Consider the following 13,979-nt stretch of genomic DNA (forward strand, 5'->3'; position numbering starts at 1 on the left):
GTGGTAATTAAACATGTCTAGAGTACGTAAGATGAAGTCTCACCATCGTTGCCGCTAAGGAGCACTCTGGCCATACTTCTTCCCAGACAGATCGGGTTCTTCTTTTAGCAGTCCATGGTACTTTCCGTAGTCTTCCCAGCACCACCATTCAGATGCATCAATTCTTCTGTAGTCTTCTTTATTCAAGTCCAGCTTTCACATGTATATCAGGCAATTGAAAATATGGCTTGGGTCAGGCACACCTTAGTCCTCAAAGTAACATCTTTGCTTTTTAACACTTTAAAGAGGTCTTTTGCAGCAGATTTACTCAATGCGACTGGTCTTTTGATCTTTGGCTGCTATTTTCATGAGCATTGATTGTGGAGCCAAACAAGACAAAATCCTTGACAACTTCCACCTTCCCCCATTTATCATGATTTTACCTGTTGGTCCACTCTGGAGAATTTTGATCTTTCTTATATTAAGGTCTACTCCGTAGGGAAGACTGCAGTCCTTGATCTTTATCATCAAGTACTTTAAGTCTCACTTTTAGCAAGCAAGGGTGTATCATCTGCATATTGCAGGTTCTTAATAAGTCTCCCTCTAATCCTGATACCATGTTCTTCATAAAATCTAGCTTCTCTGATGGTTTACTCGGCATACAGATTGAGTAAATATGGTGAGAGGATACAGCCCTGATGCACACTTTTCCTGCTTTTAAACCATGCAGTATTCCCTTGTTCTGTTCACACAACTGCCTTCTGATCCATGTACAAATTCTGCATGAGCACAGCGAAGTGTTCTAGAATTCCCATTCTTCTCAGTTTCTTATGGTCTACACCAGCGACTCTCAACCTGTGGGTCGCGGCTCCTTTGGGGATCAAACGACCCTTTCACAGGGGTTACCAGATTCCTAACAGTAGCAAAATTACAGTTATGAAGTAGCAATGAAAATAATGTTATGGTTGGGGGGTCACCACAACATGAGGAACTGTATGAAAGGTTTGCAGCATTAGGAAGGTTGGGAACCGCTTGTCTACACAGACAAGTGCCTTGGCATAGTCAATAAAAAATACATGCACATTTTTCTGGGATTCTCTGTTTCTCAGCCAATATCCATCCATCACATCAATAACATAACTATTAGTTTCAGGAGCCCTGCTGGCATAGTGCTTACCAGTTGGGCTGATAACTGCACAGTTCAAAACCACCAGCTGCTCCTTAGGAGGAAAATGGGGCTTTCTACTCCTGTAAGAGTTACAGTCTTAGAAACTCACAGGGGCAGTTCTATCCTGTCATTATGAGAAAGCAACAACTCGATGGCAGTGAGTTTGGTTTAGTATTGTTAGTTGCATTTGGGGAGTTAAAATGTTTACATTGGTATGTAGAAAAACACTATAGTTCCAGAAATTTAATAGCATGCAAACATTTGGATGTGTCCCAACTTGGGCTTTATTTCTCTCCTAGTATACTGAATGAAAGATAAGCTATACTGCTCTTTTAGCATGACTTAGTACAAGGAACTTTCTACGGGCCTTCTGGACCTTTGAAAGAAGGTACTGCTGTTACACATTAGACAGTCATTTTTGGAGTCTGATGAACAGCTATTTTAAGGGATTTCCATCAGCTTGCTTATCTAACTTCCAAACATTTCACACCAAGTATAGACCAGGTATGTCCCTCAGTCTGAACTGTAATTGCTGTGTTGGAAGAATGAGTAGTAGTAGCTCCAGGTCTTTATCAAAAAGTCACAGTAAGTCCTGATTCCTGCGAGATGCAGCAGTTTTAACTTTGTAGGAGCCCTGGTGGTGCTGTTGGGTAAGCGGTGGACTGCTAACCGAAAGGCCAGCAGTTCAAGCCTACCAGCTATCCCACAAGTGAAAGACGAGATGTATAGGCTGGCTGTGAGTCCGAATCAACTCTGGGGAGTGGGCGGTCTGAGCTAATTGTGAAACCAGCTTTTTCTCCATGCGATACGATGAAAACCTGTAGTGCTTACCTCCTCATCGTAGTGTCAAGCGTATCTCAGGCAGACAACATATAACATCCCCCAAAACTCACTGCCATCCAGTTGTTGCTGACTTACAGTGATCGGTAGGACAGGGTAGAACTGCCTCTCTGGATTTCCAGGACTGTAACTCTTTATGGGAGTACAAAACCCTGCCTTTTTTCATGAAGTGACTAGTGGCTTCAAACTGCTGACCTTGCAATTAATTGCCCAATGCATAACCATTCCACCACCAGGACTCCTAGACAACAGTATTTAAAAACAAGTAAAATAATGTAAACTGTGATTTAAATCAATGGGATGCACTCCCTCCACATCTTTAGTAGGTAATCATAAAATGGTCTGGCTCATCTATTACGAAGAAAACTTTCCTTTGTTCTTTGTGGATTTCTTATTCTTTCCTTTGACTCATCAGAACCCCCCTGGGCACTTGGAAGGAAAGGTGCCGAAAGGCTGCTTTCTGACGGGTGCTGTTTGGGGATGTAGGGGTGGTGACCTGCCTTGGTCCTCATTTCTTATTGTCCATCTCCTGTTTTATTTAGAATTCTCTCCCAAACTGGTCGGCTTGACTGGCACAAAAGAGGAGATTGATCGAGTGGCCAGAGCATACCGAGTGTACTACAGCCCTGGCCCCAAAGATGACGACGAGGATTACATAGTAAGTCCGTGCGCAGAGTCTCAGCCTGTGGGCCCGCTCCCAGATTCGATATGAGGAGGTCCCTAAGTGACTGCTGGCCTTCACAGGAAATCACTACCAAGTCCTTGGGAATTTAGCATATTTGAAAGAATAGTAGTAGTCATTTTTAAAAAATGATCCTCATCTAGCTAATTACAGTCCTGTTACCATAAGGTAGCAATCGGTTGTTTTTGAAGTGGCAGATATTTCTCAACCCCAACCAACACCAATGGCATTGAGTCAGTTCTAACCACAGCCAGCGTACCAGGGTTTCTAGACTGTAACGTTTTATGGGAGCAGCCTGTCTCGTCTTCTTTATCTAGTAGCTTTGAATCACCAACCCTGGGGTTAGCCATTCAATGCCTAGCGCACAGCGCCACCAAGGCGCCCTAGCAGTGTCTTAGACTCAGTAAAATATGTTTAGTCACCAACTTGGAAATAAAGAGAATCCCTCGTTTTTTGGACAAAGTTATTTTAGTTTAAAACGCTATGTTGGTTTTCCCTGTGCCCTGCTGGGGAAAAGTATTGAGAAACAACAACCCAGGACCCTTTTGAGGGGTGATTCCGGCCCTGGGCAACCTCAAGTGTGGGGTGGGCTGGAGGTGGTGGGCCAGGAGGAAATCGATGACAGCTGTGAGTGGTGGTCTTCTGTCAGATCGACTCCGAAGACAGTCACGGTGTTGCTCACATGCCTCGTACAGCGCTTCAGTTAGGTCGTCCTTCCGTTGCTCTTCAATTAAGTGACTTCATTGATTTCCTCAGCACTCCCCAGGAGTCCTCAGCTGAATCCCCATTTCTTGTCAGGGGTGTGACACTGAGGCATCAACAAAGGCTACACGCACCCCCATCTGCATGATTCCCTACTGAATATGGACATTTTCCCCCAGTCGCACTGCGTTGACATTGTCTGTTTTTAATTCTTATTTCCAGTTGTGTCAGTTACTCTGGTTTCTCTAGAATATTGGCTGGAGCATGTGATTAATCAGCACACAGCTGGTTGTGGAGAAGGAAATGAGCCAGGTCTGTGGCTGTAGTCGTCCAGTGATCCCAGAGAAGTGGAGCCTCGCTGCTGTCATGCGGGAGCTCTGCCTCGCTCGCCCGGCCTGGCTCCTCGGGCACCTCGGAACCCAGAGAACATCGCTTGTCCTGTCACCAAACTCATAGGCTTCCCAGAAGCCCTACATGCCAGGCAGGCGGGGCCCTCCCTGTGGCCTCCTGCTGCGCCAGCCCCCTGGGATGAGTGAGTGAGGGGAACAGGGGTGCAGCTTCCTCAAGAGAGGAGCCAAGCAAAGGGAAGCCCTCGTCCGTCCGACTCTTGTACTCTTTCCATGGAGGGTTAGCTTAGCAGGTGGTGTTTACCGCACGATGGTCTTGGGAGCGGGTGCAAATTGTTAGTGACCTCAGTCTTACAGGGGCTTTATTAAATGCTTTAACTCAACAGTCATAAACTAGGTTACACCCCTTAATCTCGTACTGGTAGCACTTAACCCTGAAGTCCAAAGAGAAGTTTTATAAATTAAAAAAATTTTTTTTTACGTAAACAACCTGTAAAACTCAAATTTCAAACATCCTTTTAATGGGACGAAGACCCTGTGTGGAACTCCAGGGCCACAAGGTGGACCACTTTGTCTCACGTTTGAGCTGTGGTGCTCACCGCACCCTACAGGCTTCTCGTTTCAAACACTGACGTCTCCAACTGGGTTGTCTGCCTGCACCAACTGGTCTTGACTCAAAAAGAAAGCAGCATTTTTCTGTTGAGTCAGCCTGTGACCAGATGGATCCCGCTAGATGCCAGAAACCTGAAAGGATCCCAGGTGTGGGCATTGAGATGTTTACTTGGCTACAAGGTATTGCAGTTGATTCAAAATGTGGATGTTGAATATTTTAGCTTTAGAAATTGAAATCCGAAACAGGTCTTGTGGGGACTTCTTGACCCTCCCAGGCCTCTTGGAGAAAGAACTGGCTCACCACCATAAGAACGTGACCTTGGCCCTAAGACCCCGGAGGAATTCTCTGCTAGGCACGCTGTCGATCTGCCAACAGAGGGAGATACGCTCCAGCTTCTCGAGTTGCCGCCAGTCACAGACCTCATTCACCAGTGCTATTGTGAAACTTCTATTAACATGAACAGCCCACACGGAGCAAGCAAGCTGAGGTTTTCGTAGCCTTAAAGCCCAGCAACAAAAGGCTGCCTTCCCGCTTGGAACTCACCGAGCACTTTCACACGCCAAGGGAGAGACACACGAGAGGCCAGAAAAGCTGGCTCTGTGCATCGTTAGAAAACACCTTCGAAGAAAGAACCCCAGTGACTTTCAGGGTTAAGAAAAGCGGCTTCCTCCAGTAAGAAATATAACAGGCAGCCATGTTCCCCTGTTAGATCAGGAGAGGTGAGAAAATTCGATAAGATGGTCAGATTTAGAGAAGTAGAACTAGACTGTTAGCATGAATTGGGAGCAGCAGGCACTTGCCTGCATTGTTCGTTGAATTGCTATGTCCTCACCAGAGGACAATGTGGCCATTCTGTCAACATTTAAGGAGCCCCCGTTGGCATTGTGGGTTACACATTGGGCTGCTAGCTGCAAGGTCAGTCATTTGAACCCACCAGCGGCTCCTGGGGATAAAGAGGAGGCTGACTGCCTCAGAAATCCTAGGGAGCAGTGCTACCTAGGTAGGGCCCTTTAGGTACGGTCCCTACAAATAGACTCAGTGGCAGTGGGGTTCTCTACTTTTAAAGTGGAATACTTTGTTAAAGTTAGAAATTCTACTTGAAGTTGATCTTCTACCCAGAGCCTGACCATCAAGATGACTAACCATTTTGTAAAAGTGACTGTTTATGCCCTGCGTGATACAGTAGTTAAAGCGCTCAGCTGCTAGCCCCTCTGGAGGAAGCGGTGCCGGTCTGCTGGTGGGCAGTTGTACTTGCCCTGTTCCTGCGCTCTGCAGCCCATTCCTCATAAAGGAGGTGATGTCTACCTCACAGGTCAAGGTGACAAGTGGAACTTGTCAGTAAATGCCACTTTCCTTTTCTATGCTAGGAATTATTAGGACTTCAAAATGCTTAATACTTGAAACAGATGAGGATTTCTTCATCCTTTAACCCAGCGGTTCTCATCCTGAGGGTCGTGACCCCTTTGAGGGTCGAACGACCTTTTCACAGAGGTCGCCCGATTCATAACAGTAGCAAAATTACAGTGATGAAGTAGCAACGAAAATAATTTTATGGTTGGGGAGGTCACCACAACATGAGGAACTGTTTGAAAGGGTCGCAGCATTAGGAAGGTTGAGAACCACTACTTTAACCCAAACGAATACTGAGAAGTGCTTGATGACAGATGTGGATAGAAAAATATCTTTATGTATTAGCGTCATTTAAGGGGCCCTGGTGGTGTAGCGGGCTGTGCATTTGAGTACGAACCACAAGATCAGTTGTTTAAATCCACCAGCTGTTTCACGGGGGAAAGACGGGGATTTCTGCTCTCATAAGACTTCACAGCGTTGGGGCCCCACAGAGACGGTTCTGCTCTGTCCTGTAGGGTTATTATGGGTCAGAACCAACTTGATGGCATTGACTTCCGAGTTTTTGAGACCGTCGTTTGTTTTTTTTATTGGTTGCTTGTGTAGACCTTCATTTATATTAAAACTCTGAAAGCCAAATTAAATTCTCTGCCATTGAGTGGTTGCTGACTCATTCAACCGTATAGACGGGGTAGAAGTGCCCCTGTAGGTTTGTGAGCCTGTACCTCTTCACAGGAGTAGAAAGCACTGGCTCTCTCCCATGTCATGTACATTAACGATACCCACAACATAAACCCAACTGACTGCAATCCTGTTTGTCAAAGAAAACAGGAAGGAAGGAAAGAAAAGGAATAGGACAATGAGATGTAAGGCACAGCGACTAGTGATGACTTGATTCTGATGTTTAGATCAGAAGGGTGGAAAAGCATGGGCCCTCTCCCACCCGCCCCTCCCTCCCTACCGTCCTGCTCCCCCATAAATTACTTCAAGACGCAGCTTAACCCAGCAGCTGCTTCCGCTCCCCAGCTGTACATTCTTATGTGACTAGGCAAGTGGTTCTTTCCATTTGCTCTCTCTCCATGAATGTGTGTGTATAAAAAATAGTCACCTCACCGGCATATAATGTGTGCCTGGATATATTTGCGGGTGTCGCCCCTTTGGTATGTGCATTCACATTCCCTTCTTGCTTTGTGTCCTGCCAAATGGCAATCAGGCCTGCAATAAATTCCAAGGTCTTTCTTCAAGTGCTGAATGTACTGCTCCTTTTCATATGGATTCCTGAGGAAGCATAGAAGTATCGGAACAAGGAAAAAAATAAGAAAGATGACTAATCTTAAGTTGAAGTACAGGCGAGGCACGTGTCAGTGACTGAAGATGGTTCTGTGGGAGGTTCAGCAGTTATGGCTCCTTAGGAGTCTCCGGGGTGACTTGCTCCATAGGATCACTCAGTGGGGTTTTCTTAGGGGAAGAAGAAAACTCTTCTGGGCCTGCTGGTTTACATTTCTAATATCAGGATTACATACACTGTTTGGATTGAGAGCAGTGGTTCTCAACTTTCCCTTTAATACTACACCCAAGAGCTTACGATCAAAGGTGATATCTTGCCATCACTGTGAATCCCATGGTTAAGGGATTCTTTACAGTGTGGTTAAGGGACCCTCAGAGGTATTTTACACAGGAATGTGAGCTGTTTTCTAGGCACTGACTAATGAAAACCAGGAACTGTAGTCCCTTAAGACGGTAGATTCTCTCCTCAGATTCTGTGGAGGAGGACGTTCAGGACTGAACCCCCATGTGCTGGCTGGCATTTCAAGCAGTCGCCAGTGTGGATTTCAGCAACACAGGAGATTTTCGATCATTTGTCCCGGTGCGTTTGCTATTCCCGTAGATGTGGCTCCTCCCATAAGTAACCTGAGATGTAAGGGATGAGCGTGACGTTCTAAAGCTTATTCAGGGATGAGAATGAAGTTCTGTTCTGCTGATTCTCCTCGTCTTTTTTGTCCCCACCTCTTGCAGGTAGATCATACGATAATCATGTACTTGATTGGCCCCGACGGTGCATTTCTAGATTATTTCGGCCAGAACAAGAAGCCCATAGAAATAGCCGGTTCCATCGCTGCCCACATGAGGGAACAGAGGAAGAAGAGCTAGCTGGCACAGCCCGGTCAAGTGGGAGCTGCTCTCACCGGAGAGAAAGAAAAGCTCTGTCTCCCCCCAACCAACAGTGTGCAATGTACGAGAACGGCCTTCAAACTCCGAGCGCATCTATGTTTGGCATGAAGCTCATTACCCTTGGGCTCCTGCATCCAAGATAGCATCTTGGAACGCTGGGCACACTGGGAACGCGACGTGAGGCCACGCGGAGCAGCCTCTGGGTGGGACAGGCCTGGAGGAGGCCCGTTGGTGTGTGCACCCACGTCAACGTCCTGGCTGCTACCGCTCTGTGTCTTCGACTTTTTTTTTTAATGAGTGTGGGGCTGATTTCCTGGACAAGCGTGTAATTTCTGCAGTGTCCCTGCTTTCGCGTGGCAAAGTCAAATTAACCCTGCCACTCAGACTTGATGCGGAAAAGCTTTAAGTGTCATCTTCCCCGTGAACGGGGTCAGTGCCGAGTCTGCCTCTCCTGCACTGCCAGTGAGGGCTGCTCTGACACGACTGCGGGGTGGGGAGGGAACACGGATTAGGGGGGGTGGTTTTTAGCTAAGTGATTTGCCAGATTTTCAGTGACTTGCAGGCTACCTCCAAGTGGCCACTGATGAGGAGAGTGAAGTGGAGTGCTTGCCCAAATATCCTGGGCTTCACCCTTGTGGACCCAATAAAGTTGTGTGGTTTTATACCTCGGGCACACGTATTCTTTCTAGGGGGCATGTAGCTCTCAGGAGTGCTGGGGAAAATGCAGTTAGATTAATTAATTCTGGGCTGAGACATGGAGACCCACATTCCCAACAGACTTTCCCAGGTGACTTGGATGCTGGCCTGCAGGCAGTGTTCTGTGGCGAAATCAGGTTTTAATCTTAAGTGAGGGCAGGCTTGACCGATCTCCCCTGGGGTCAGTTACGAAGTCCTGAGCCCACACTTAGCCATTCTAGGAAGTGTTCTTGGGTGATGAAATGAAGCTTGGCTTCCGTTGCTCAATTTAACCTTTCTGGTAACCTTTCTGGGTAGCTGGGCTTGACTTTACCACCATTTCCACAGCTTCAAACTCACTGCCATGGAGTCATTTCCAACTCGTTATTGACCCTATAGGATAGAGTAGAACTGCACTATGGGTTTCTGAGGCTAACTTACAAAACTAGAAAGCCTCATCTTTCTCCCGTGTAGCAGCTGGTAGTTTAGAACAGCTGACTTGGTGGTGAACAGCCCAACACGTAACCCTGTACGCCATAGAGCAGAGATCTCTGGCGGTTTCTCACTACCTGCTGCCTGGTCATTCAGCTGATTCTCGTTGCACATCCCTTTGTTTCACACCCACAGATTCTCACCTGCCTTCCAGTTTTCAACTTCGTTTCTCCATATTTAACATTAAACCTGGGGAAAGAAAACAGCTCGGCACTTGGCCACTCACTGAGAGGTTGTTGGTGTGGTTCAACTCAGGCACCTTGGAAGAAAGGCTTGACCTTCTGCTCTTGGCAAGTCACAACCCTGAAGATTCTTGGGAGCAGATCGCTGCAGCACGTGGGGCCACCACGAGTGAAATGCACTAAATGGCAACTGGCTTTATCAAGGTCAAACCAAGCCTACTGCATCTAGTTGACTCCAACTCTCAGTGACCCTAGCTACAGATCGTAAGTTCCCAGACTTACTGGCCCCCTGTCCCCTTTTCAGCAGAAAATTACCCAGTGCCTCCTGGCAATTAAAAATGTACTATTGCCCATAATAATGCACCCTCTCTGGATCATCCCAGCGCCTCCAAAATGGGGGCAGTAACAGCCACTTTTGGAAACACTGCTGCAGGGAGTTTCTAAAGCTAAATCTTTACAGGAGCAGACAGCCTCCCTTTTTCTCATTAGGACCAGCTGGTGGGCTTGTACCACCGGCCTTGTGGTTAGCCATCCAACACTTACTTAACCAAGTGTGCCACCAGGGCTCCTTATGGAAGTACAAACGGAGAGGGAATTCGTAAGCTGTTGCTAACCCTTCCCTTTCTTAGGTAGCTTTCTAAATAAGTACGAGATTTGGTTTAAGAACAGCAACAATTCAGAAGTTGCTGGTTTGGAATGACTTTTTCCCAAGCACCTTCTCGAGAAGGTGGAGAACTTAGTAGAGAAATGGTCCACGTGGGCAGTGATCAGCATTAGAAAAGATGGTCTGTTTTAAGCCACACAGCATTTGGGTGGCCCACTTGGCAGCAAGCTGGCGCTCAGTCCCGCTCAAGCTTCATGCTCAGCTGTTGCCGGTTAGAGCATCTGTCATGGTCTAACACGGGAACGGCAGCTTTTGAGACATGGTTGATTCCGCTTCATTCCAGTGTCAGGTTTAAAGAGCTTAGTCAGGATGTCAAAGGCAGGGAAGAGGACCTCAGAGTTCAAATCCCTGTGTATGGATGAGGGGACAGTTCAGGGGCAGTAAGATTTAAGTCCTTCCCTCTGACCAGCAAGGAGCCCTACTGGTGTCCTGTTTACATGTACTGGTAACCAGGTCAGCAGTTCGAAACCACCAGTTGCTCCACAGGAGCAAGATGAGGCTCTCTACTCCCATAGAGAGTTACAATCTCAGAACCCCACTGGGGCAGTTCTACCCTGCCCTTCAGGGTCTCTATGCATCAGAATGGACTCGGTGACAGATTGGTTTGATTTCTGACCAGCAGCCCACATAACTCCGTCTGTCCCACTGGCAGCGTGCTTGTGGTAACTATTGTGTCCAGTCCAAAATGGAGTAGGTGGATGGAGGGGATTTGCCATGTGCTGTGTCAGCTTATCAGACTGGAAACTTGGAATCAGGAGCAGGGCAGCCTCTTGGAGAAGGTACCTGCATGTGCCGTGTGTTCACTGGACTCGGATTCTTTAAAAAACACCGTGTGCTTATTAGAAAATGATGGAGCCCTGGTGGCCTAATAGATTATGAGTTGGGCTGCTAACTGTAAGGCTAGCAGTTCAAACCCACCTGCCACTCCTGGCTACTCCCATAAAGATGTACAGCCTTGGAAACCCTCATCAAGCCGTCAGGGGTTACAGTTGATTTGAGAGCAGTGGGCTGGTTTTTTTATTCGTTTATTTGAAAATGTAGAGGAATTTGTCAGTTCAGTAAGCATACAAGTGTTCCCTGTATCTAGCTGTTCATGAGGCAGAGGTTACCTTCTGTGGAAGAGCTGAGATGTACCCAGTACCAGTCTAATGAGCACTGGGAGGCCAGTGTCAGCCCAGCAAAATGATTGATAATTATAAATGCCTTGGCCTGAGAGATTTAAACATAACTTCTATTGCTTTCAAATGTAAAGTTAAAAGAAATAAAAAATGTCCAAATCATTCATTATCCCCAAGCAGTTACTTGGTTTTGCCATGTACACAATGGGGTACCAAAAAAACAACAGGAAAAGGCTCCACTGGGCAGAGGTTTTGTGGTACGCATTTTTCCTGCTAGGTGAGTATGGAGCAACGCACTCCGTGTTAGCGCACACAGTGGCGTCACCTAGGAAGTTTCTCTGGTCACAGTGAATTTTCTCGTAAAAGCAATTTCACTCAAACCTCGTTTTTTGTTGTTGTTTGTTTGTTTGTTCTATGGCTGATTGAAGAGAACAGTGTGCGGCTGGGAAATTTTGTTCCCTGCTGGGGGAAAATGCCATAGGAACTGTTGTGCTTTTGAACACAGCTAAGGGAAAAACGTGTATGAGTGGTTTTCTCTATATAAAAATGTGCAATGTCAATTGATGACAGATGTTCTGAATGTCCGTCAACTTCCCAATGAGATGAAAATACTGACAAAATTCATGCACTTGTGCTTGAAGACCGACAATCGACCATTAAAGAGATGGAGAAGTTATCTGGACTATCTTGGAACTCAGTTCAGCAAATTTTAACAGAAGATTTGGGAATGAAAAGGGCCACTGTGAAATCTGTGTATTGGGTTCTGCCTGACCAGGAACAGGAGCGTCAAGTGGAAACCTGCCGTGCTTTGAAAGAACAGCTCCAAAGGGACCCAGACTTTCCCCCCAAGGTCATTACTGGTGAGGAGACATGGTGCTATTCTTATGACCCTGAAAGCAAACATCAATCAAGCCAGTGGAAGACGCCATCGTCACCTTTCCCCCCAGAAGCTAGTTAAGTGAAATCAAAGGTCAAGATGATGCTCATTTGGGGTTTTTTGGGGGTTTGTTCTTTTTTTAGGTGAAGGGGATATAGTGCATTTGGAGCTTGTTTCCCCAACCCAGACTGTTAATCAAGCTTTTTCGTATTTAAAGGTCCTGAAAAAATTGTGTAACAATGTGCAACAAAAAGGCCTGATTTGTATAAGAGTTGTATGAGCCCCTAATAAAACGATTTAAAAAAAAATAAAAACAAACAAACTAAAAAAGCCTGATTTGTAGCAGTCGGGACAGGTTTTGCCACCGTTACAATGCACCTGCTTACACAACCATCTCAATGAGCCAGTTTTTGGCAAAAAAAAAAAGCATGCCTCATGCACCTTACTCACCTGACCTCGCTCCGTGTGACTTCTTGTTTCTGCCAATGAAGAAGGGCACGAAAGAAGAGCGATTTAACGATGTAGAAGTGGAGAAAAAAATGAGGGAGATGAGTTTGAAAAATGTTTCCAAGAATGGAATCACAGATTTGATAAATGTAATGGAGAATACTTTGAAGGTGATGAGGTTGTTTTGTAAAAACAATACATAGCTTGGAGGGGTGGGAAATTCTGGTTTGGTGGTGGTGGGTGTGGGTAACCCCTCACTCTACTAGTCCTGCAGGGCTGGTATTTGGGTTAAGTGAAATCACGTAGAAGTAATGGCTGCGTTACTTTGGGTCCTGGTTCAGACTGATTTGTTTCTGTTCACGGGTTTTGTTTCTGATGACCGGCTATTTTGTTTTCTTTCTTTTTTTCTATAATTTTTTTTAATGAATCATTTTATTGGGAGCTCTTACAGATATAATATTCCATAGTTCAGTCACATCACACAGTATTGTACAATTGCTACCACAATCATATTCAAAACGTTTTCTTCTTGAACTCCTTGATATCACCTCTATTTTATCCTGTCCCTCTAACACCATACACTCCAGGAACACTTTTTTACTCCCTCTAATTATTTGTTTGTCGCTGTATCTTACACAATCCAATATCTCCATCCACATACAATTCTATTGGTCTATCAAGTAGGGTAATAACCGTCATCAGTACTATCAGATCCCCACACACACATACTGCCATGCCCTCAGGGCACCATTCCTCCTGTCATTGTTTCTAAGGGTTCTCCAGCTTGGCTTTCATGTGCCCAACCATCTTAAATATACAAATGAACATACGTAAATCAGACATGATTAATGGGGTAAAACAAATGAAAACCATAACAGTAAGGGGAGGAAATTTTAAAGAACTAGAGGCTAGTTATATGTTTCATCAGTGCTTTGCTGCACCCTGGACTTATCATCCCTTCCATGTAGCCCTTCTGAGAGGGATTGTCCAATGATCTTACAGGTGGGTTTTGGGTCTCCACTATATCCACGCACCTTCTCACCAATTTGGTTGCTTGTTTTTGAACTTCTGATACCTCTTCCCATCGACACCTCATGATCACCCAGGCTGGTGTGCTTCTTCCATGTGGGCTTTGTTGCTTCCCAGCTATATGGCTGCTTGGTTAACTACAAGCCTTTAAGACCCCAGACGCTATATCTTTTAATAGCCAGGCACCATCAGCTTTCTTCACATTTGCTTATGCACCCATTTTGGTCTTCAGCGACCATGTCAGGAATGTATCATACAATGCCACATTATTAGAAGAAACCATTCTTGTACTGAGTTAAGATTTAAGTAGAGGCCCAAAGTCTATGCTTCTTTGTTGCATTTATATACATAGTGTTGCTCATATATACATATATAAACAAATACACATATATTTGTAAATATTTTTTTCCTTCTTTCCTCCTTTTCTTATTTTCCTCCTCTTCCCACTATCATGTTTACCCATCGTTTACCTCTCATTAATTCTTCTCAAATACAATTTGATTGGTCAAACATGACCAAAAAGCACACCCTCCTCGCCATCAATTTTAGAACACTTACTATTCCCCTGTTCCCATCATTATTGGCTCACCATTCACCTCCCCTTGCCTCCTTCCCTCCATAGAGAAACATAAAATTTTTTAAAAA

The 13,979-nt window shown here is 45.6% G+C and overlaps 1 protein-coding gene across 1 annotated transcript in view; it reads left to right on the forward strand.

The window, feature by feature from the left end:
- Positions 1-8,514, forward strand: part of LOC101653256 (protein SCO1 homolog, mitochondrial) — a 14,790-nt gene extending 6,276 nt beyond the window's left edge. The window contains exons 5-6 of the mRNA XM_004709346.3: positions 2,530-2,645; positions 7,695-8,514. Of these exons, the coding sequence (XP_004709403.2) occupies positions 2,530-2,645; positions 7,695-7,829 (251 nt within the window). The 3' untranslated portion in view covers positions 7,830-8,514. The remainder of the gene's footprint in view (positions 1-2,529; positions 2,646-7,694) is intronic.
- Positions 8,515-13,979: the final 5,465 nt, after the last annotated feature.

Source organism: Echinops telfairi, unplaced genomic scaffold (genome assembly GCF_000313985.2).
Source record: "Echinops telfairi isolate 266 unplaced genomic scaffold, ASM31398v2 ScPeMD7_2010;HRSCAF=2546, whole genome shotgun sequence".
Taxonomy (NCBI): Eukaryota; Metazoa; Chordata; class Mammalia; order Afrosoricida; family Tenrecidae; genus Echinops; species Echinops telfairi.